At 37.7% G+C, this 21,505-nt stretch overlaps 3 protein-coding genes and 1 long non-coding RNA gene across 5 annotated transcripts; 1 reads left to right on the top strand and 3 right to left on the bottom strand.

Annotated features, from left to right (window-relative positions):
* Positions 1-2,568: 2,568 nt before the first annotated feature.
* Positions 2,569-4,339, bottom strand: LOC101897789 (WD repeat-containing protein 55 homolog). 2 transcript variants are annotated; one of them, XM_005178290.4, is made up of 2 exons: positions 4,230-4,339; positions 2,569-4,148 (listed from the first exon to the last, which is right to left on the bottom strand). In XM_005178290.4, the coding sequence occupies exons 1-2, from the start codon at positions 4,235-4,237 to the stop codon at positions 2,675-2,677; spliced, it is 1,482 nt and encodes a 493-aa protein (XP_005178347.2). In that variant the 5' UTR covers positions 4,238-4,339; the 3' UTR covers positions 2,569-2,674. The 2 variants fall into 2 exon arrangements, with proteins under 2 accessions (XP_005178347.2, XP_058979318.1); XM_059123335.1 differs by having other exon boundaries at positions 4,234-4,322.
* An 822-nt stretch (positions 4,340-5,161) lies between these two features.
* LOC101894315 (kelch-like protein 18) lies at positions 5,162-7,757 on the top strand. The gene is made up of 6 exons (XM_005178269.4): positions 5,162-5,570; positions 5,630-6,330; positions 6,390-6,533; positions 6,599-6,742; positions 6,809-6,923; positions 6,987-7,757. The coding sequence occupies exons 1-6, from the start codon at positions 5,427-5,429 to the stop codon at positions 7,464-7,466; spliced, it is 1,728 nt and encodes a 575-aa protein (XP_005178326.1). The 5' UTR covers positions 5,162-5,426; the 3' UTR covers positions 7,467-7,757.
* Positions 7,730-8,859, bottom strand: LOC101894141 (methylglutaconyl-CoA hydratase, mitochondrial). Its single transcript, XM_005178268.4, has one exon. The coding sequence runs from the start codon at positions 8,777-8,779 to the stop codon at positions 7,880-7,882; it is 900 nt and encodes a 299-aa protein (XP_005178325.2). The 5' UTR covers positions 8,780-8,859; the 3' UTR covers positions 7,730-7,879.
* Positions 8,860-19,362: 10,503 nt separating this feature from the next.
* Positions 19,363-19,979, bottom strand: LOC131802793 (uncharacterized). The gene is made up of 2 exons (XR_009342391.1): positions 19,718-19,979; positions 19,363-19,645 (listed from the first exon to the last, which is right to left on the bottom strand). It is a non-coding gene; the product is annotated as an uncharacterized LOC131802793 (long non-coding RNA).
* Between the last annotated feature and the right edge of the window lie 1,526 nt (positions 19,980-21,505).

The raw sequence follows: 21,505 nt of genomic DNA, 5'->3' as shown, positions 1-21,505 counted from the left end.
TACATACAGTTTCAATTACAACACATATCACCGCATTAATAAAGCAATTATGTTTATTATTATTAGCTGATTTAGTTTAATTACATGCATATACTTCTTTCAGCATAAAACAAAAACTGACGAAAAATATTCAACATTTTTTCAATACTGATCCGAGAAAAAATCACTCAAGTACTTGTTTGCTGCTAAATATAATCGATTTTTTCCATAAAAAAAGAAAAAATAAATAAAATACGACAAAGTTTGTACAAACAAGCTGAAATGTGTTTCACTAGATCTACCACCAATGGAAAAATAAAGTCAAGTCATGTTGATAGGAAAACAAATAAACAAACAGGACTAAATTTAAATATCCATACCCTTCACATTTGGGTAAAAAAAAAACATGTTTATACAAAATTACATGAATTCAAAAGTGTTCCACTTTAAACTACAAATACCACTAAGACCGTTTGGATAATGCAGTTAAACTTTTCGGAAAAAAAACATAAATCCGTGAGGCCGTCATAGGGGGGCCATACCAAAACGGGAACCTCTATAGACAATTTTATGCTTCAAGTATTGTCATCTACCAAATCTTCATAAATACCAAATTTGAAACAATTTCGTGGGCGAATGTGATTATCAAAATACCGAATATCGGTGGATATCGTTATATGTGCGCTATAGGAAAACGAGGACCTAAATATTAAATGTTCTTCCGCCGGAGCTAGAATCTATTATGAACTACAAATACTAATTTTAAAACAAATCCGTGGAAAAATGTGGAGAAAATCATCCAAATACCGAATATCGGGAGGAACTGTTATATGTGGCCAATACAAAAACGTGGACCTATACATACAATGTTTCGCCAGAACCTATTATGAACTACAAATACAAATTTTTAGACAAATCCGTGGAATGAATGTGGCAAAAATCATCCAAATACCGAATATGGAGAGGTACCCCTTATATGGGGACTATACAAAAACGTGGAGTTGTACATACAATGTTTCGTCACCGGAGCTAGAACCAATTGCGAACTATAAATACTAATTTTTAGACAAATCCATGGTAAAATATGGCGAAAATCATCAAAATACCAAATATTGGGAGGTACCGCTATAGGAGGGCTATACAAAAACGTAGACCTATACATACAATGTTTCACCACCGGGAATAAAACCAATTATGACCTACAAATACAAATTTGGCAAAAATCGTCAAAAATCCGAATATCGGGATGTACTTTTATATGGCGGCTATACAAAAACGTGGACCTATACATACAATGTTTCGCCACCGGAGCTAGAACGCATTACGACATACAAATACCAATTTTTAGACAAATCTGTGAAAGGAATGTGGCGAAAATCATCAAAATACCGAATATCGGTAGGTACCGTTATATGGCGGCTATACAAAAACGTGGACTTATACATACAATGTTTCGCTACCGGAGCAAGAGCTGATTATGACCTACAAATACCAATTTTTAGACAAATCCGTGGAAAAGTATGGCAAAAACCATCAAAAGTCCGAATATCGGAAGGTATTGATATATGGGGGCTATACCAAAACGTGGAGCTAAATATACAATCAGCTGAAAATGTGCACCTTCCTTTGGCCACCAGAACTCAAACGCCGGCCATGGTGATGTGTGGGCCGCCATAACAGCAGATGGTCACTCTCCGCTCGTATCAATCGACCATGGCATCAGAATAAATGTTAAATATTATCGCGAAAATATTCTGGAGGGTGTATTAAAGTCCAAAATACCGCAGAGCAATATTCGGCCTGCATGTGACGGTTTCATTGGCCGTTTGAAGGCCATAATTCGTGCCAAAGTTGACCAATTCGAACAAATCTAAATTTATCGTAAAATTGGATGCTATTTCCGACATTTTTTGCTTTCATTCAATAAAATTAAAAAAAAATAAAATTATAGCGTTTGACTTTGTTGCGGTTGTTTTATCTCACCCTACGGATCTACGAGGAATATTTAGGAATGTTACAAACGGAATGACAAAGTTAATATACCCTCCTTTTAAGGGCGGAGGGCATAATGATAATCCTTGAAAAGGCTGTTTGTTTCTTGGGCAGGCCTTCGACGTTTTCCACCACAAGAATTACTTGCAAGTATCGTATCGTTGATAATTTTATCAAAGGCTAAACAACTTAAACTCGGGGGGTTTAAGTCTGATAAGGTTAGAGTACCTAATTTCTTTCATCTGGAGCCTACGTCACTGACAACCCATTTTGATCTCAGCAACCTATGATCGGACCCACTGCAAGATTTATCCCTTACCTTTTTAGCCAGAATAGGGAGCTAGATCTACTGCGTCATGAATTCGGTCAGATTACCCTGATTGTCCTACACATGTAGACACATGCCATTCTCGAAATAGATCTTTAAAAATTTTCTCACATAATAGATCGGTAGTGGACTAAAAACTAAACGTTTCTCCAACTCCCTCCCTAACTTGGGATTCTTGAGTTGAAATAAATTATTTCCCACAGTTTACATTCTAAATATTTTTAGATTTTATTTTTATATTTCTTTTTTTTCTTTTACGGATAAACAACTAAAGGAAGGATAAAATGATAAACGTTTTCTTTTCAGTATTTAGTTTTCTCTTCCTCTTTTTTTACAGCATAACATTCTTGGTTCAAGAACTTAAAAATACCATTACTATTCATCGCCATTGTTCTCCTCCCCCTCCTTGGCCAGGTCCGAAAAGAAATCCGATGCATTGGAAAATTTCGATGATGGCAAATTGTGTCGCTTCTCCTTGTAGCTATTGTGTTTCTCATTGTATTTGATATCACCGAATTCTTCAAAATATTTCACATTCCAGAAGCGTACATCATTGTTGTGTGAAGACGAGGCGATCAGTTCACCCGAATTACTCACATCCAACGATTCAATGGGCATGCTATGTTGGCCCACAATACCCAAATTTCTGAAGGGTGCAATGTGTACAGCCCTGATAATACCCTCTTCACCGGCCACACAGGCAATGCGGTCTGTAATGGGTATCATTTCCGACATTGATGATTTCACTCCAGGAAATTTATCGCTGTGATAACCGAATTGTCCCCAATTAAAGGTGTATAGATTTCCCTTGGATGTGCCCACAACCAGTTTGGAGTCGCCACGATAGGTGCCCATGCAGGTTAGTTCCTCCTCATAGGGTTCTGATTGTACATACAATTTGCGGGCGCCAATGTTCAAGGTGGTCAGGTAGCCATCACCGCTGGTTACCAACAACAATTTACCAGCCTCATTGGTTAGCATTTGTGTGACATAGTCTTCGACCTCTTTCAGGGCAAATATTTCATTTTTTGTCCTAAGATCCCACAACTTGACGGTGCCACCATCATCACCTGTTGCAAACAAATTCTCGTCTATGACATGCAATTTATTTATGGGCTCCTCGTGGGCACTTTCATAGAACTTCTTTAGTTTTTCCGTTTCCATGTCGGTTATCATTATCGATTTATCTTTGGAGCATGTCAATACATTAAGGCCATCGGTTGAGAATTCAACATCACGACATGCTTTGGCATGTACCTCAATGGTGCGTAGATGTTTATTGCCCTCATTGGAGTACTCGTACAGGGCCACATCGCCTGTTATTGTGGCAATGGCAATAATATCCCGCAGTGGGTGAAAACAGATATCGGTAACAAAGTCTTCTAGCTTAATTTCGGGTGGTGAACTGCGTGGCTTTTTAATGGCCGCAATTATGGCCTTTACTGTTTCATCATCCTCCTCGTCTTCGTTTAATTCTAAAACAGCTTTACTGCTACCACCACCGCCACCACCTTCATCCTCATTACCTTTGGAGCCGCCTGGCGTCGCCGATGAGTTTGTCTTATTTTCTGCTTTACTACCACCAGCCGCCTCACCATCACTCATCGAATCGTCTGAATCTGTGGCCATCGGATCAAATTCTGAACTATCATCGCTATTTGTATCCTCATCTCCAATATCATATTCGGCATTTCCCTCCGCTGCCTCAACAACATCTTCATCATCCTCACTCCAATCTTCAACACGTGCATTGATCATTAACTCGACATCATCTTCCAGTACAGCGTCTGTGACTTCGTCAATCTCGGAACCATCTGATGGATCATCAGGGTTCTTAAAATTACTACGCCTGTTGGAAAGAAAAGAAATTAGCGATTAGAAATTGTTAAATATGAAATTTTTAAAAGATTTTTTTAACAATTTGACGCACATACGCATTTTCTATCGTAATGTTTTTGTTTTTTTTTTTTTTTTTCTATTTCAATTTGGATATTCACTGAGAGGAACTATTGAGAGATAAACAATGTGACAACTAGAGTAGAGTAAACACTGTCATTCTTTGAATAAAGTGCCCTGGAGACGTTCAAATTTTTTCGTCAAGCAGCTTATATGTGTGTCCATGTGAGTTTAATTGGCTTTCGTCGGCTCTGCTTGATGGAAAATCAAAATATTTTGATATTTTTATTTGCCCAAATCTATTTGAACGTCTCCATTACTGTTTGTCAAACAAAATGCCGTTTGTGTTGTAACCTTGAGGAGTAAACATGAATAGTAAGTGCGCGGACGAAAAAAAAAATCACAATAAAATTTATTGAAATGTACCAATGCCTTGATGCATTGTGGAATGTGGAATGTGGGGACAGATGCGTTCAGTAATAGGGATGAGAAGGATTTATAAGGAACAGTACCCCAGATGGTACTGTTGAAGATGTTAAAAAAAAATATATATTAAAAAACTAAATATCCTCAAAAAATTTCTGTAGTCATCAACACTACTCATTCGCAGCTCCTTTAAAAGGTTTTCATGCGTAAATCTTTTGCGCTGTTCATACCAATTTTTTTAATCAATATTTTCTTTTTCTTTTCCAATTTTTTTTAACACAACTGCTGTCACGAAAAGCCACTCATCTTCCAACGAGGAAAATAATTACAAAATGAATATTTGACAAACTTGTTTGTACGTTTGACAAACTTGTTTGTACATACGCACTTGCTTGATGAAAAAATTTGAACGACTCTACGGCACGATAAACAATGTGACAATTAAAGTAGAGTAAACACTGTCATTCTTTGAACAACAGTTTTGTGCAAATATCGGTTACTTGCCTAATATGCGTCATGGTTCCCAAAGTTCCATTTAGTGAACATTATAAACAGTTCATTCGCAAAGGGGCTTTGTGAAAATTTTTGTTTATTAATCAAATGATTAATTAATACAACAAATACACAAAATATTAATATTGTTTGTATTTGAACGTGATTAAACTGCCATTGATCCAGTTAAGCACTGAAGGGGCGTCGCTGAGGCAGCAATCGTTGCACTTTCTTGTGGTCGGTCTTCTTGGATAGAGAAATTGGAAAAAAATTGGGGATTTTTTTTTTGAGTTGACTGATCTCGAAAACAGCCATGGCACTGAAGGAGTCATTAGGTGAAAGTCTTGATGATGATCAAAAATTCATTCTCTACAAGCACGATGAGTTATTTAGCGAAAGTTTTCCCGTTTTCAAGGAGATTCGTCGCATGGGCAAATTATGTGATGTGACATTGAAGGCGAGTGATTATGATTTGCCTATATTATATAGTTATTTTGTAATATATTTTCTTTAAAGGTCGAAGATCAAACTTTTTCCGCCCATCGCATTGTTCTGGCCGCCACCATACCCTATTTCTATGCCATGTTCACCAATAACATGGCCGAGAGTCGCATCAAAGAAATTACCATGAAAGAAATCGAACCATCGGCATTGGAGAGTTTGATCAACTTTGCATACAGTGGCCAAGTACGCATTGATAATCAAAATGTCCAAAGTCTAATGATGGGTGCGTCGTTCCTACAATTGCTAAAGGTGCGTAAGGCTTGTGCGGAGTTTTTGATATCACGCTTTCATCCGCACAATGTCCTGGGCATTAGGCATTTTGCCGATTCGATGAGCTGTCAGCATTTAATAAAAGCTGCCGATAAATATATCGATCAGAACTTCGCTAAAGTCTCACAATCCGAAGAGTTTTTGAATTTGGAATTCGATGAGTTAATTGAATTGATCAAAAGTGATTATTTGAACATAAAATCGGAGGAGGTGGTGTTTGAGGCTTGCTTGAAGTGGGTGAAATTTTCGGAGGCCAAACGTGTGGAATTGTTTCCGCAGGTATTGTCTCAGGTTCGTCTGCCGCTGCTGTCACCCCAGTTTCTGGCCGATCGTGTTGCTCGTGAGGAGCTAATACGTTCATCACATCAGTGTCGTGACCTATTGGATGAAGCCAAAGATTTTCATTTGATGCCCGAACGTAGGGGACTCTTGCAGAGTTTTAGGTGGGTAAAAATACAAAATTTGAATATAACAAGAAATTGTATTCCAATGTCTTCTTTAGAACCCGTCATCGTGGTGAATTTATATCTGGTCAAATATATGCCGTTGGCGGCCTAACCAGCAATGGCGAATCTGTGAGTACTGTGGAAATATATGATCCAATTACCCACAAATGGCGCATGGGTGAACAAATGTCCATGATGAGGTAAAGTTGTGGCAGAGGGGGGTCGGGGAATATAAATGATTTCAATGCCCTAACCTTTTACATAGATCTCGTGTTGGTGTGGCCGTAATGGATGGGAAACTTTATGCCTTTGGTGGCTTTAATGGATCTGAACGTTTGTCAACCGTGGAGGTCTATGATCCCCAGGAAAACAAATGGTCTCAAGGCAGTGCCATGAATTGTAAAAGAAGGTAGGAAGGTTTTCTAATTTTTATTTCCAAACGGAAAATTCTAGAAAAACCTTACGATTCTTTTAGTGCTGTGGGTGTTGCTGCCCTAAACGATTGCATTTACGTTTGTGGAGGCTATGATGGGGTTACATCCCTTAATACCGTGGAATGTTATTGCCCCAAAACAGATGTATGGAAGACGGTAAGTTAAAATAGAAAATGCCCTATGGTATCCATATCGTAAACCTCATTTTTTTTTTTATAGGTAGCCCCCATGATGAAATATCGCTCAGCAGGTGGTGTAGCCGCCCTAGATAAATACGTTTATGCCCTGGGTGGTCATGATGGCCTTTCGATATTCGACTCGGTGGAACGTTATGATCCAGTCAATGATGTTTGGCAAAAAATGAAACCAATGCTTAATCGTCGCTGTCGTTTGGGTGTGGCGGCCTTGGATGGCAAACTATATGCCTGTGGTGGTTACGATGGTAATTCATTTTTGCGTTCTGTGGAAGTGTATGACCCCATCAAGGACTCATGGTCCCTGGTAACATCCATGAACTGTAAACGCAGCCGTGTGGCATTGGCCGCAAATATGGGTAAACTATGGGCAATTGGGGGTTATGATGGCGAAACTAATCTATCAACCGTTGAAGTATATGATCCTGAGGCAGATACATGGTCATTTGTACCTTCCATGTGTGCCCATAGCGGTGGTGTGGGGGCGGGCGTTATACGCAATTAAGCCAATCGCAATATTAGACTGTCATTGATTTTAAATTGTTAGGATGACCCCACATTTCTATCATTCCAAATTGTCCAAAATTTTTAACAGACAGACAACTTTTCGATCTGCTCTTTACGATATATGATCTAAGGAATTTAAAGCCAAAAATTATTGTATTTACTCTAGCAGCTATCTCTTTTAATATTAACTACTATATTTGTTAAGGATTAAGTTCTCGAAAAGAACTCATCACCTCATTAATGCAATTTATCCAAGTGGAATTTAAATATACCAATAATAATAAAAATATATTTTATTGTTGATTTTTTTCGGAACGAATTTTATTCCTTCCAACTAAATATTATTTAACAAATTAATAAATGCACTTTAACTTTGTTCCAGAAATTGTAAAAAGAATTTAAATCAGAATTCTATTCTCCCTTATAGACTGGTTTACGTTTCTCGGCAAATGCCTTAAGGCCCTCCATGCGATCTTTGGTTGGAATAACTTGAGCGTAGCATACCTCTTCAATGGAGTAGCCAGTACTTAAATCCACCTGCATACCTTTGTCAATGGCCAATTTAGCCATGCGCACACCAACTGGACCATTTGGCAAGATTTCTTCAGCCAACGTCAAGGCCTTACGGTATGCAGCATCCTTGGTTTCATTTTGTGGCACAACATGATTAACAATTCCCATTTCTTTGGCTTCCTCGCCATTAAAAACTCGTGCCGTAAATATCAACTCTTTAGCCAGGGATGGCGACAAGATACGTGGCAAACGTTGAGTACCTCCAGCACCTGGGATAATGGCCAATTTGGTTTCAACCAAACCCATTTTGGTATTATTTGCCGCCGTACGGATATCACAAGCCAAAGCCATTTCCAAGCCTCCACCCAAGGCTGCACCATCCAAAGCTGCAATAACCGGCATTGGCAATTGTTCAATGGCTATCAAGAGCTGTCTGAGACCAGTCACAAATTCTTTAACCTCCTCTTCCGACATTCCTTTGCGTTCCTTCAAATCGGCGCCGGCACAAAAGATACCAGGTGTCAGACTTCTCAAGACCACAACTCGTGAACCATTATCACGTTTAATTTCATTGAGGATATTGGAGAAGGTTTGCACCAATCCACGGCTGAAAGCATTTTTGGCCTCGGGGCGATTCAAGCCCAACACTGTAATACCCTTCTGTTCACCACTTAATCTTTCCACCAGAACTTCTTGTCCAGTAGCAGCAACCGAATAGTTTGCTTTGCATAATCGTGCAACTTGTCCAAATGCTGGACGGGAAGAGCTACGAACCAAATTGGTTATTAGAAAAGTCATCTTAATGCTGGAACTGATAAGGAAGGATGTCGTCGACGTCTCTGGGCCGGTTATAAAACAGGTTGATGTTCGATTACTTTAAGAATGGCGAATCAGCTGTTAGGATTGCCAATGATGTATAAAAGCAAGATGTAGAGTACACATCATGATATTCTTCCGCCACGATACATATTATCATTCATTCGTATTAGATGTCAAACAGATAGCCAAATTATTAAATTTTGCTTGATAAACAAGTGCTATGTTGCAGAAAATGCGAGAAGGTAAAAAATAAAATACAAATTAACGAAGAATATAAAAAATAAATTATTAGCCTCATTTATCATGCAAGGCTGTTGCGTGGTGGGCACTATTTAATTTTTAATTGATGTTTTTTTAGCTAACATCCGCGACGTGCAAACCGCAGCAACCCGTGTTTAAAAAATGAAGCGGAAATGTTCTGTCCCAATGGTAATTAGAATTGCCACCACTGCCAGTGTTGTATTTGGATCGATTATTTGGTAGATAAATTAATCGAAAATACAACCTGCGATATTGTAAGGGCTCGTTAGGTCGGTATCATAAAGAAGGTAAATGTCAGGAAAAATTAAGGAAAAGCCGAAAAGCGGAAAAATGCCGCGTCATTCCCGTAGGTATAAAAGGGGGAAAAAGGAAAACGCGCCCTTATTATTCAAGTGGTGCGACAGTAAAATATTGGTCATAAAAGTAAAAAAAAATTAAAACCTGCCAAATTTCAAAATAAAAATTACTTTTTTTAAGGCAATAAAAGCCTCGATATTTATTTTATTATTTATGGTGAAGGCGTTAGTAATTGATTTGTTTCGCCAAAATAATTTAAATTTCTCGAGGGTATCAACTGGCCTCCTCGGCGAACAAAAGCGGAGAGGTCAGCCCATCTTTGACGGCCACAGCAACCACCACAACGCAAAATTGAGGCCCCAGCAACCGCCTCCATAACACCAATTCCCTTGATCCATGATATCCGGGTTCTGCTTTATCCTGGTGGACGAGGTCGCGGAAGAGTGATCCTGGAAAAAAACAAAGCAGGTTGTACTAAAGAATGCAAAAAGCCAGGTAACAAAGTTATTTATTAAACTTACCGCTTGTTTGATACAACCACTGGCATAAAAATAAAAACCAGAACCAGGAGGGAGACCCTGCAACAGAAAAAAGGAGAAATTCCATTAAATAAAATCTTAAGAAAAAGCAAAAGGCAGAAAAATTCATATAAATTAAGAGAAAGAACTAATATAATATTCAAATTTTTAATTAAGATAATATATTTAGGTTAAGTTGTGTTGTCTAAGTTTATTATTTGTGTTTTTTTTTGTGTCCAGCATAAATGTTCTTGTTTTTGTGAGGGACATTAACTATTCTAAATTTTATAAGTAAATTGGAGTGTAGGGTTACCCCAAATTACTTTGAGTGTTATAATCAAGATTTTTTTTGAGGTTCCGTTGAATATTGTGGACCAGTTTGCGGGTCCCTCACCACCTAAGAGAGCTCGTTTAGGCAGGTACTAATTGCATAACTTAGAAAGTCCTAAATTTGATGACATTTAGTTGACTGAAGTAATGAAGGGTGGTCTGATATATATGAACTCCTCAAACAATGACTAAGAGATCCTGATAGTTAATGTTTCAAATTTCAGCTTGTTTGTTCTATTTTAAGGAAATCTTATATATTAATAAATTGTTCGTAATATGATTGTTTGTGTAATCATGATTGTCTAGTTCATTCATGAGAGAGTGAATTTGGTGTACATTGTACTGAGGGGAGTGGGTGTGGAATACGGGGCCCTGATAAAATTGACAGTTATGTAGGATCTCAGGGTCAAGGTTGGGCGGGCTAGTGTGGGAGTGGCAATATCAAACTCCTTTGTTCCAGGTGTACGTAGTGTTTGTGTTATGTAGAATTTGTATTTATCCATTAATTGTTTAATTGTTCGTCCCCAAGGCTATTGGTGTATGGGATGGAACCAACCCCTGAACATGGCTCCTGAGCTAGCGGCCACAACACCATAGTGCCGAAGCAGGTGGCACGTAACAATATGGCGCCCAAGCGAAAGCTATAATGTCTTAAATTCAGTGCAATAACAGCTTAGCACAGTGCAATAAACTATAGGGTTCAAATAGGCATAAGCGAAAATCACATTTTCTTACGACGATTATCTCATGTTGCAGACGCAGCTTTAATTCTTTAAAATTTGTGATAAACGTGCAATAGTAGATGAGGTTTGTAGAAAATTAGGATTTTCGTTCCAACTACAAGGGTCAGGTGCAATAATCTTGTTAGTTCAATGTAACAATGAATGTATTGTGTTTTATGACCTGTTTTTTTTGTGTTTCTGTATGTTTTATTTTAAAGTAGAAAAAATAGACGTTGGGTATAACATAAGGGAAACGTGCAAAGCTTGAGGTGAAGCATCTCAATGTGCATTGTACGGAAGTACTTGTTCACGAGATCTTTTTCGTTATTTTCTTTCGAAAGCTGCCGTGGTTTTACCCTCAAATTTATGTTTTTATGTAATTTTTGTATTTATTGTTTCGAAGTCGTCAAATCGAGATGACATAAGAGAGGAAAAGTACAATAGCGTTCGTGAAGAAGTTTTCGCAAACTGTATTGTACGAAAGAAAATTTAACCTCCTTCACGAGATCCGTATTCTCTTATGATGGGAAAACTGCCGTGGTGGTCGTCTCTAAATGTTTGTCTTTGAAACAAAATAAATAAGTGAATATGTAAAGTCCAGTCTAGCAGTACACCAGAACAACCGTAAAAGGACACTTATAATGCGTGATAGGATTTCTTATAACATAATGAAATAAGTCCACACACTCAACCTCAAAAGCAATTGAAAAAAAAAAAAAAAACACCAAACGAACTCTCATCGTCAATGTTTAAATCACTATTAACTATTGATATTGTCTTGTGTTTGAATGTTTTTGTTTATGGTTTTTGTCCTTAACTTATATTGATTATTATTTTAGTTTTATTTACTATTTTCTTATTTTTATTTGATTTAATTATTTATTTTTTTTTTACTTGTTCTGCTTATTAGTGCGTTTTGATTATATGTTTAGTACACTTATAGGTTTAATTATATTTTATTTTATTAATTACTATTGTTCATTTTTTTTGGTATTTATATATTTTGTTTTTTAAAGAACTTTTCTAAATTAGTTATTTTTAAATCATTAAGTCATACACCCCTGCTTTTATTATCTGAAATTGTGGCAATCTAAATTTCGGCACAACAAAAAAGTAAACCCACAGCTATTAATAGACAATTGATTTTTGTTAATAAAATTAATTGGGTAAACGAGTTGAAGTCTGATGAGTGATTATACGGCGGGAAAAAGAAGAAGTAAACGCAATAGAACACTAGCTTTCGACACGAGCAGGATTTCTATACAATCACCCAAACCTAATAACAAAAAGAAAAAAGTAGTCTCAAACATGGAGCAATCCAATGGTATTAGGGATACAACAATAAGGGATTTGTCCGGATCCATTAACAACACTCAACCGAGTACCAGTAAGAGTGCTAGGGTACCATCGAATTTACCTCCAACGCCTACTCCAAGTAATCAGCAAGGCGATGTAAACAATGTAATCAGGAGTATGGTACGCGAAAGTATGAATGACGCCCGAGGGTATTTGAGATCATGGGTGGAAGAAAGTGTTGCCAAAGAAATGGATAAAATTCACTCGGTGATAAACCGATTGAGCGATAATGTCAGCAGGTTATCGATAAATGTCCAAAATCAGCCAACAATACCAAATACTTTACCGAACCCCCCGGGAAACCCTACAGATGAGTTCCCTACACAACATAGAGATAATGTTAATAATGGTAATCGCAGAAGCACTGTGATTCCATCCGTGATTAGTACTGGCATCCATGGAATAAAAGTTGAACGTTTTGGATTAAATTTTTCAGGGAAACCAAACAGTCTGTCGGTGGAAGATTTTATCTACCGGCTGGAATACTTTCAACAACATTACAAACTAGCTTGGGAAGACATTTTAAATGAATTCCATATTTTGGTGTCTGGTCCAGCCTATGAATGGTTCTGGCTCCAACAGAGGTCAAACAACATTAACGATTGGGATTCCTTAAAGCATGGGTTAAATGAAAGATTCAAGACAAGGCGAACAACATTTGAATCGATGCGGGATCTGTTAGAAAGGAAACAGGGGGGCAACCGAGTCCATTGATGCTTTCTTTCATGAAATAAATCTAATGAGATCGAAACTGGAAAGGCCAGTCTCAGAATACGAGATTATTTCTTTGGTTAAGAAAAATTTGAGAAAGAATCTATCGAGTATTGTGTACTCGATGCCCGTGTCGTCATTAGAGCAGCTAAGAGTGGAGTGTTTGGAAATTGAGAGGACATTTTTTCGACGCGACCCATTATCTCAAGCTCCTCCACCAACCATAAACAGACCCATACGTGTACACGCCATGCAAGAAGAAGAAATAGAATATCCGAATTTGGTAGAACCGGAAGAGTTAGTAGATGTTTCGGCCCTAAACCAAATTGTTTGTTGGAATTGCCAAATAGCGGGTCATGGATTTAGGGATTGTCCGTCGTCCCAAAGAGGACTATTTTGCTTTAAGTGTGGAAGGCAAAATACCATAACACCCAAATGTGGAAATTGCAAAGCGGGAAACGTGAGAAAGAACGTGGTTCTAGCGGGGAACCATCGTTCTTCCGAACAACCCGCTGCGACGAACCCACTGTAGAATTAGTTGATACCATCGTCAATAACTATTCCCAAATTCGGCATTATCTTCCAATTGAGTTCAGGCAGAGACATTATAAAAACAAAAGAGCAGAAATTTTTCAGGAAGATGAATCTCGCAATAATTCCGAATCAATATCGATAGGGGTAAATAAAAATATGAAAAGTAGAGTGAGGATAATGAAATTGAGGCAACGACATAAAGAAAATAAAGAATTAAAAAAATTGATATCCGAAGCCGTCATCCGGTGCAAATATAGAACGGATCCTAGACCATACGCTAGCATTAAAATCGAAGGGAAAGAGATAAAGGGTCTATTAGATTCTGGGGCTACGGTTTCAATACTAGGGAAGCATTGCCGAGAAATAGTTGAGGAATTAAACATTATTGTTGATCCACAGGACACGAATGTAAGTACGGCGTCAGGGAAAACCCATCGCATAGTGGGCAAAATAGAGGTGGAGGTAGAATATCAACAACAATTCTTAAAAATGCGTTTCTATCTATGCCCAGATCTAGAACAAGATCTTTATCTAGGAGCAGATTTCTGGAAATTATTTAATATTGCCCCAGAAATATTTCCCATAGACGAGATAACCGTGGACTTACAAGAGCAGATGCGTGGAACCTCGACCAACGAAAATAAGAATATGCACCAACTAACAGGGGAACAACGTAGACGCCTAGAAGAAATAATAAATAAGTTCCCAACGTTTGAAAAAAATGGACTGGGTTGTACGAAATTAGAGAAACATGCAATTAAGTTAGTAGGGAATGCGAATCCTGTCAAGGATAGACATTATCCTTTATCGCCGGCCGTACAGGAAATCGTATATAATGAAATAGATAAAATGCTCGCTCTGAAAGTTATTGAGGAGAGTGATTCGCCATGGAGTAATCGTACTACCGTCGTGCGAAAACCGAACAAGAATCGTTTCTGCCTCGATGCGAGGAAACTAAATGCCCTAACGGTGAAGGATGCATATCCATTACAGAATATCGATGGAATATTAAGCCGAATTGATCAAACCCATTTTATCAGTAGTGTCGACCTGAAGTATGCCTTCTGGCAGATTGAGTTGGAAGAAGAAGCGAAGCCATATACCGCCTTTACAGTACCAGGTCGACCACTATATCAATTCAGGGTCATGCCGTTTGGGCTTTGCAATGCGGCGCAAAGATTATGCAGGTTGATGGATAAGGTCATCCCAGGACGACTAAAATCCAATGTTTTCATATATCTGGATGATCTCCTGATTATAGCTGATGATTTTGAGAACCATGTCAGAATTTTGGAAGAAGTAGCTGAATGCCTGCAAAGAGCGAATCTGACGATTGGACTCAAAAAGTCGTTATTCTGTTTTCGAGAGTTGAAATACCTTGGATTCATAATCGGTAGCGGGATGTTGAAGACTGATCCAGAAAAGGTGAGCGCTATCCAGAGGATACCGCCACCAAAATCGCCGAGGGAAGTGCGAAGTTTTCTCGGTACTGCCGGTTGGTACCGGAGATTTATAAAAGATTTTGCATCCATATCTTCCGCCCTAACAGATACTTTAAAAAAAGGAAAAAAATTCGTAATGACTCCGGAAGCGATGCAATCTTTCCAATCTCTAAAATATGCTCTCACATCCGCACCGGTTCTCAGGCACCCTGACTTTAATAGAGAGTTCTTTATTCAATGCGACGCCTCGGAATATGGAATAGGAGCAGTACTTTTCCAAAAGAATGAATTTGGCGGAGAGAACCCTATCGCTTTTTATTCCCAAAAACTGAATTCCGCCCAGAAGAATTACTCCGTCACAGAAAAGGAATGTTTGGCCGCAGTTTTAGCGGTAAAAAGGTTCCGTCCGTACGTCGAGCTTATGAAGTTCACAATCATCACGGATCATGCCAGTCTTAAGTGGCTGATGTCCTTAAAAGATTTAAGTGGAAGACTGGCGAGATGGTCACTTCAACTTCAGGCGTACGATTTTTCAATTGAACATCGGAAAGGATCGGAAAATGTTGTAGCGGACACACTGTCTCGAATGTCGGTTGAGTCTGATGTCGTTGTAGAGGAATTGTGTGACGATAATATATTGGATTTCGAAACTACGGCATTTGAAAGTGAAGAATATGTCGAGTTGCGCAACACCATACAACAAAACCAAGATCGTTTGCCGGATTTAAAAATCGACAATGATAAAATCTATGTTCGAACCAAAAATTTTGAGCAAGAAATGATGGAATTTGAGTGGAAACTGTGGATACCTCAGGACATAACATATGTACTGATTGAGAAAGCACACATTTACGGTAGCTCGGTCCACGATGGTATAACGAAAACCTTAAAACGATTAAAAACTTATTTTTATTGGCCAAAAATGTCATCGCAGGTACGACAATTCATACAAAATTGTACAACGTGTAAAGAAACGAAATCGGCAAATCAGCGTATGAACCCTACGATAGGCAACGAAGTTATAACTGAGAGACCTTTCCAGAAGTTGTATATAGATTTTCTGGGAAAGTATCCCAGATCAAAACAAGGCAATTCCTACATCTTTATAGTAGTCGATCATTTTACGAAATTCACATTCCTACACGCGATGAGAGAAGCCACTGCATATAACGTGGTAAAATTTCTGGAAAATCAAGTCTTCCATACATTCGGGGTACCCGAGATCATACACAGCGACAACGGAAAACAGTTCGCCTCAAAAGTTTTCGCGGATATGATAAAAGATTACAAAATCACCCACATCACCACAGCCTATTACTCTCCGCAATCTAACGCATCAGAGCGAGTAAATCAGTCAGTATTAGCCGCCATACGAACGTATGTTGAAAACGATCACCGGGATTGGGATCTTTATTTAGCGGAAATCGAACAAGCATTGAGAACCTCAGTACATTCAGCAACTGGAACCAATCCTTTTTTCGCATTATTTGGTTATAACATGTTCACTAGCGGAACCGATTACAAACTGGCAAAAAAACTCCAATCCCTGACTGATCACCAAATTGATCAAATAAATCGATCAGATAAATTAGAATTAATGCGAGAGAGAATAAAAGAAAACACACACCAAGCTTATATATCTAGTGCGAAAAGGTACAACCAACGAGCACGTATTGTCAAGTTTCTACCGGGACAGGAAGTGTATAGGAGAAATCATACCCTTTCAGACTTCAAAAATAATATCAATGCGAAGTTCTGCAAGAAATTCCTGAAATGTAGGGTAGTAAAACCAGTGGGCAATAATATGTATGAGCTAGAAACGCTCCAAGGAAAACCACTTGGTAATTTCCACGCAAAGGATATAAAAATATAAACAAAAGTATAACAAGCTGTGATAAGATAATTTATGTGCAATACTAGATTAAGCAGAGTTAATCTATGATGCAATAATTTTGTTTATACACGATGTTCTTTTGTTTATATATGTATTCAATAATGTGAGCAAATGTACCGTAAGCTGTAAAAAAATACTTTAGTGCAATATTAGATTATCTGTGTTGCGTTGAGTTTTTATATACGTGCTTATTGTGTCATTCGTGAATGTTTTGCGTAAACATGGAAGCGGAATGAATTTAGTGGAAAATATATATAAGGCAATCCTGGTTTTAGGAACTTATGTCGAAATTATGAAATTTAGTTATCTAGGAATATTAAAATATTTGTTATAATTCACTATTGTAATCCAATTATAGACGATTTAGATTAGCCCGGCTTTTGAGACATAAAATCAGGGCGTGGGAGTTCCCCACGTTGGGACTAAGACATGTCTATTCTAAATGAAACAGGGATTCAATCTACAGGGTTTCAATTATCATCATTTTACCCTCATATTTTTTCTACCATTTTTATCATCAATTGGGAAGGATTCCATAACCGGCGCTAATAGATCAGCAAATACAAATAAAAATGTAATATAATAGACCTCTAAATCAAAGCGTAGACAATTAGATTTGAATGTCCAATGTAACTCACAAAAAATTTTTTTTAATTTTCTCCATCATGTGAAGAAATGGTTGTCCGCAAATATTCAATTATTTTCCGTAATTATTCAAATTATTCATTATTATTCCGTAGAATTTTTTTTTAATTAGATGCAACACTTTTCTTTTACCTACTCATTGCACCCTGGGTGATAGCAATCGAAAAAGTATTTACTTTCAATATGAGATGAATTATCACAAAATTTATATTATTTTTTCATCGGCAATTGTTTTGTGATTACGCAGGTAAAATATATGGGGACATGTGATTCATATTCGCTCTACCCCAGGTAGTTCATGTCAATACTAATTTTTTCAGAGAAATAATATATTCCAGAAGTCTCTTTGGAAACGTGAAGATTCTTCTTGCACAAATTCAGAATCCTATTATTATACAAAGTCTAGAAATTGCACGACATAAAAAAATTTTAAGTGTGTGAGGTACAATATTTCTTTAATATTGTGTTGATAACGATTTTTTCCGGAGAATACAAAACAATTTAAATTTTCACTGAGATGGTACACACAATAAACTCATAAAAAAAGTACGACATACCTGAGATGCTAATAATGTCCTCCAAATTACTGTAGACATCAACGTCAAGTTATGTTGTTCAGCCTGTATAATTTCAGCCTCCTTTCACTAGTGTCGAAGAATATTGGTTAAATTCACTTTATTTGTACACAAAATTTCACGAATTTGTCTGTTTATAAAGTACCAAGCATGGCCTGAAAAAAATAATAATATAATTAGTATTGAAATATAAGTGAATAAAGGGTAAGAGCTATTATCAGTTTAAGGAACGTAATATACCTGCGCGTGCATGTGGCTGAACAAAAGCAGAGCGAAACGATCTGCTTGTCGATCGATGTAAACGGAATGGCAACAGCGGCAGCGCTGCCATCCACGCCATGCAGCAAGTTAACACCATACCGACTCTTCATACACGTTTTCTTTTTGTTCTGTTTGCTTTTCAATGTCATTTAAATGACGCCTCAATGAAATGTGTTCTCATGTGTGTGTGCAAACCGCCACCATAAAACCGCATTCCGCTGAACTACCGTTGGTTTGGTTTTTGCGATGAACGAACACAAACACACACACACACATGCAAAAAACCATGTATTCGCCAAGCATTCATTGACAAATTCAAGCGAGAGTACCTAAAAAAATAGGAAAACATGAAATTAACTATGAGCCTACAATCAAATAAGAATGCTTACCTTCAGGAAAATGCGGTACAATGTCCGAGGGCGAAGGATCGACAGATCTTTTTTTTTTTTTTTTTTGCAGAAATGGGATTTCTGAATACTTGGATATGTGTCTTGCTATCACACTGAAATCACTATCACTTTAGGTAATTCTAACGAACGAAACGATGGCGAAACCAAACGCACATCACCGTTTCTTTTGCAGATGCCTAGAAACGGTGAAGTTTTGTTGCGTGGTGGGCACTATTTAATTTTTAATTGATGTTTTTTTAGCTAACATCCGCGACGTGCAAACCGCAGCAACCCGTGTTTAAAAAATGAAGCGGAAATGTTCTGTCCCAATGGTAATTAGAATTGCCACCACTGCCAGTGTTGTATTTGGATCGATTATTTGGTAGATAAATTAATCGAAAATACAACCTGCGATATTGTAAGGGCTCGTTAGGTCGGTATCATAAAGAAGGTAAATGTCAGGAAAAATTAAGGAAAAGCCGAAAAGCGGAAAAATGCCGCGTCATTCCCGTAGGTATAAAAGGGGGAAAAAGGAAAACGCGCCCTTATTATTCAAGTGGTGCGACAGTAAAATAGTGGTCATAAAAGTAAAAAAAAATTAAAACCTGCCAAATTTCAAAATAAAAATTACTTTTTTTAAGGCAATAAAAGCCTCGATATTTATTTTATTATTTATGGTGAAGGCGTTAGTAATTGATTTGTTTCGCCAAAATAATTTAAATTTCTCGAGGGTATCAACTGGCCTCCTCGGCGAACAAAAGCGGAGAGGTCAGCCCATCTTTGACGGCCACAGCAACCACCACAACGCAAAATTGAGGCCCCAGCAACCGCCTCCATAACACCAATTCCCTTGATCCATGATATCCGGGTTCTGCTTTATCCTGGTGGACGAGGTCGCGGAAGAGTGATCCTGGAAAAAAACAAAGCAGGTTGTACTAAAGAATGCAAAAAGCCAGGTAACAAAGTTATTTATTAAACTTACCGCTTGTTTGATACAACCACTGGCATAAAAATAAAAACCAGAACCAGGAGGGAGACCCTGCAACAGAAAAAAGGAGAAATTCCATTAAATAAAATCTTAAGAAAAAGCAAAAGGCAGAAAAATTCATATAAATTAAGAGAAAGAACTAATATAATATTCAAATTTTTAATTAAGATAATATATTTAGGTTAAGTTGTGTTGTCTAAGTTTATTATTTGTGTTTTTTTTTGTGTCCAGCATAAATGTTCTTGTTTTTGTGAGGGACATTAACTATTCTAAATTTTATAAGTAAATTGGAGTGTAGGGTTACCCCAAATTACTTTGAGTGTTATAATCAAGATTTTTTTTGAGGTTCCGTTGAATATTGTGGACCAGTTTGCGGGTCCCTCACCACCTAAGAGAGCTCGTTTAGGCAGGTACTAATTGCATAACTTAGAAAGTCCTAAATTTGATGACATTTAGTTGACTGAAGTAATGAAGGGTGGTCTGATATATATGAACTCCTCAAACAATGACTAAGAGATCCTGATAGTTAATGTTTCAAATTTCAGCTTGTTTGTTCTATTTTAAGGAAATCTTATATATTAATAAATTGTTCGTAATATGATTGTTTGTGTAATCATGATTGTCTAGTTCATTCATGAGAGAGTGAATTTGGTGTACATTGTACTGAGGGGAGTGGGTGTGGAATACGGGGCCCTGATAAAATTGACAGTTATGTAGGATCTCAGGGTCAAGGTTGGGCGGGCTAGTGTGGGAGTGGCAATATCAAACTCCTTTGTTCCAGGTGTACGTAGTGTTTGTGTTATGTAGAATTTGTATTTATCCATTAATTGTTTAATTGTTCGTCCCCAAGGCTATTGGTGTATGGGATGGAACCAACCCCTGAACATGGCTCCTGAGCTAGCGGCCACAACACCATAGTGCCGAAGCAGGTGGCACGTAACAAGGCTTGATTATGAAATGGTTGCATTTTGTTTCAAAGTATTATTTTGAGGCTGCTAGGACAAGTATCGATACACCCTCCAACACCTCCACGGAATGTCAAAGCTAATAACATTCCGCTTGTAACTCTTCGAAATATTCTTAATAGACCCTGTTGTTGAAATACAAGGCTAAAACGAAATACAAGCGAACGAATTGAAATACAAGGCTAAAATTTTGCATACATGGATGGTTTACCAGTAGGCAGGTTAAGTTCGTAAATAGGCCATGTCGGTCCATGTTTTCGTATAACTCCCATATAACGGTACCTCAGGATATTCGGTATTTTGATGGTTCTAGCGACATTATTTACCGGAATTGTTTCAAATTTCACATTTAAAGTTCGTAATGGCCTATGCAGGTCCAAGTCTTCGTATAGCCCCCATATAACGATACCTCCCCATATTCGGTATTTTGAAGATTTCAGCAACATTATTCACCGGAATGGGTACTATAACCTATTGCATATGCAGGCCTACGTCTTCGTATAGCCCCCATATGACCGTACCTCCCGATACTCGCCGAAATTACAACATACTTCGTATTTAAAGTTCGTAATGGGTACTACAGCGTACGACAAAAAATTTCGTTTGCAGGTTATCGTTTTCGTATATTCCCCCTATAATGGTATCTTCCGATATTCGATATTCTAATGATTTTTGCGACATTATTCACCGGAAGTGTAACAAATTCCATACAGAATCCACATGGCAGATTTGTGATGATTTTGTCAAAATTTTCAGTCTTTTACTCTTGGGTTTTGCTCATTATAGACTGATTAACAACAAAAAATCATTCGAGGAC

This window comes from Musca domestica, unplaced genomic scaffold (assembly GCF_030504385.1).
Source record: "Musca domestica strain aabys unplaced genomic scaffold, Musca_domestica.polishedcontigs.V.1.1 24, whole genome shotgun sequence".
Lineage (NCBI taxonomy): Eukaryota > Metazoa > Arthropoda > Insecta > Diptera > Muscidae > Musca > Musca domestica.
The sequence above is the reverse complement of the archived record's forward strand: the minus strand, read 5'-3'. Positions and strand labels throughout refer to the sequence as shown.

Excerpts from the sequence above, each read along its gene's own strand:
- LOC101894315 (XM_005178269.4), top strand. The coding sequence starts at position 5,427 with ATGGCACTGAAGGAGTCATTAGGTGAAAGTCTTGATGATGATCAAAAA. Across the intron at positions 6,331-6,389 it reads GGACTCTTGCAGAGTTTTAG|AACCCGTCATCGTGGTGAAT; the intron begins GTGGGTAAAAAT and ends TGTCTTCTTTAG. Across the intron at positions 6,534-6,598 it reads GAACAAATGTCCATGATGAG|ATCTCGTGTTGGTGTGGCCG; the intron begins GTAAAGTTGTGG and ends CCTTTTACATAG.
- LOC101894141 (XM_005178268.4), bottom strand. The coding sequence starts at position 8,779 with ATGACTTTTCTAATAACCAATTTGGTTCGTAGCTCTTCCCGTCCAGCA.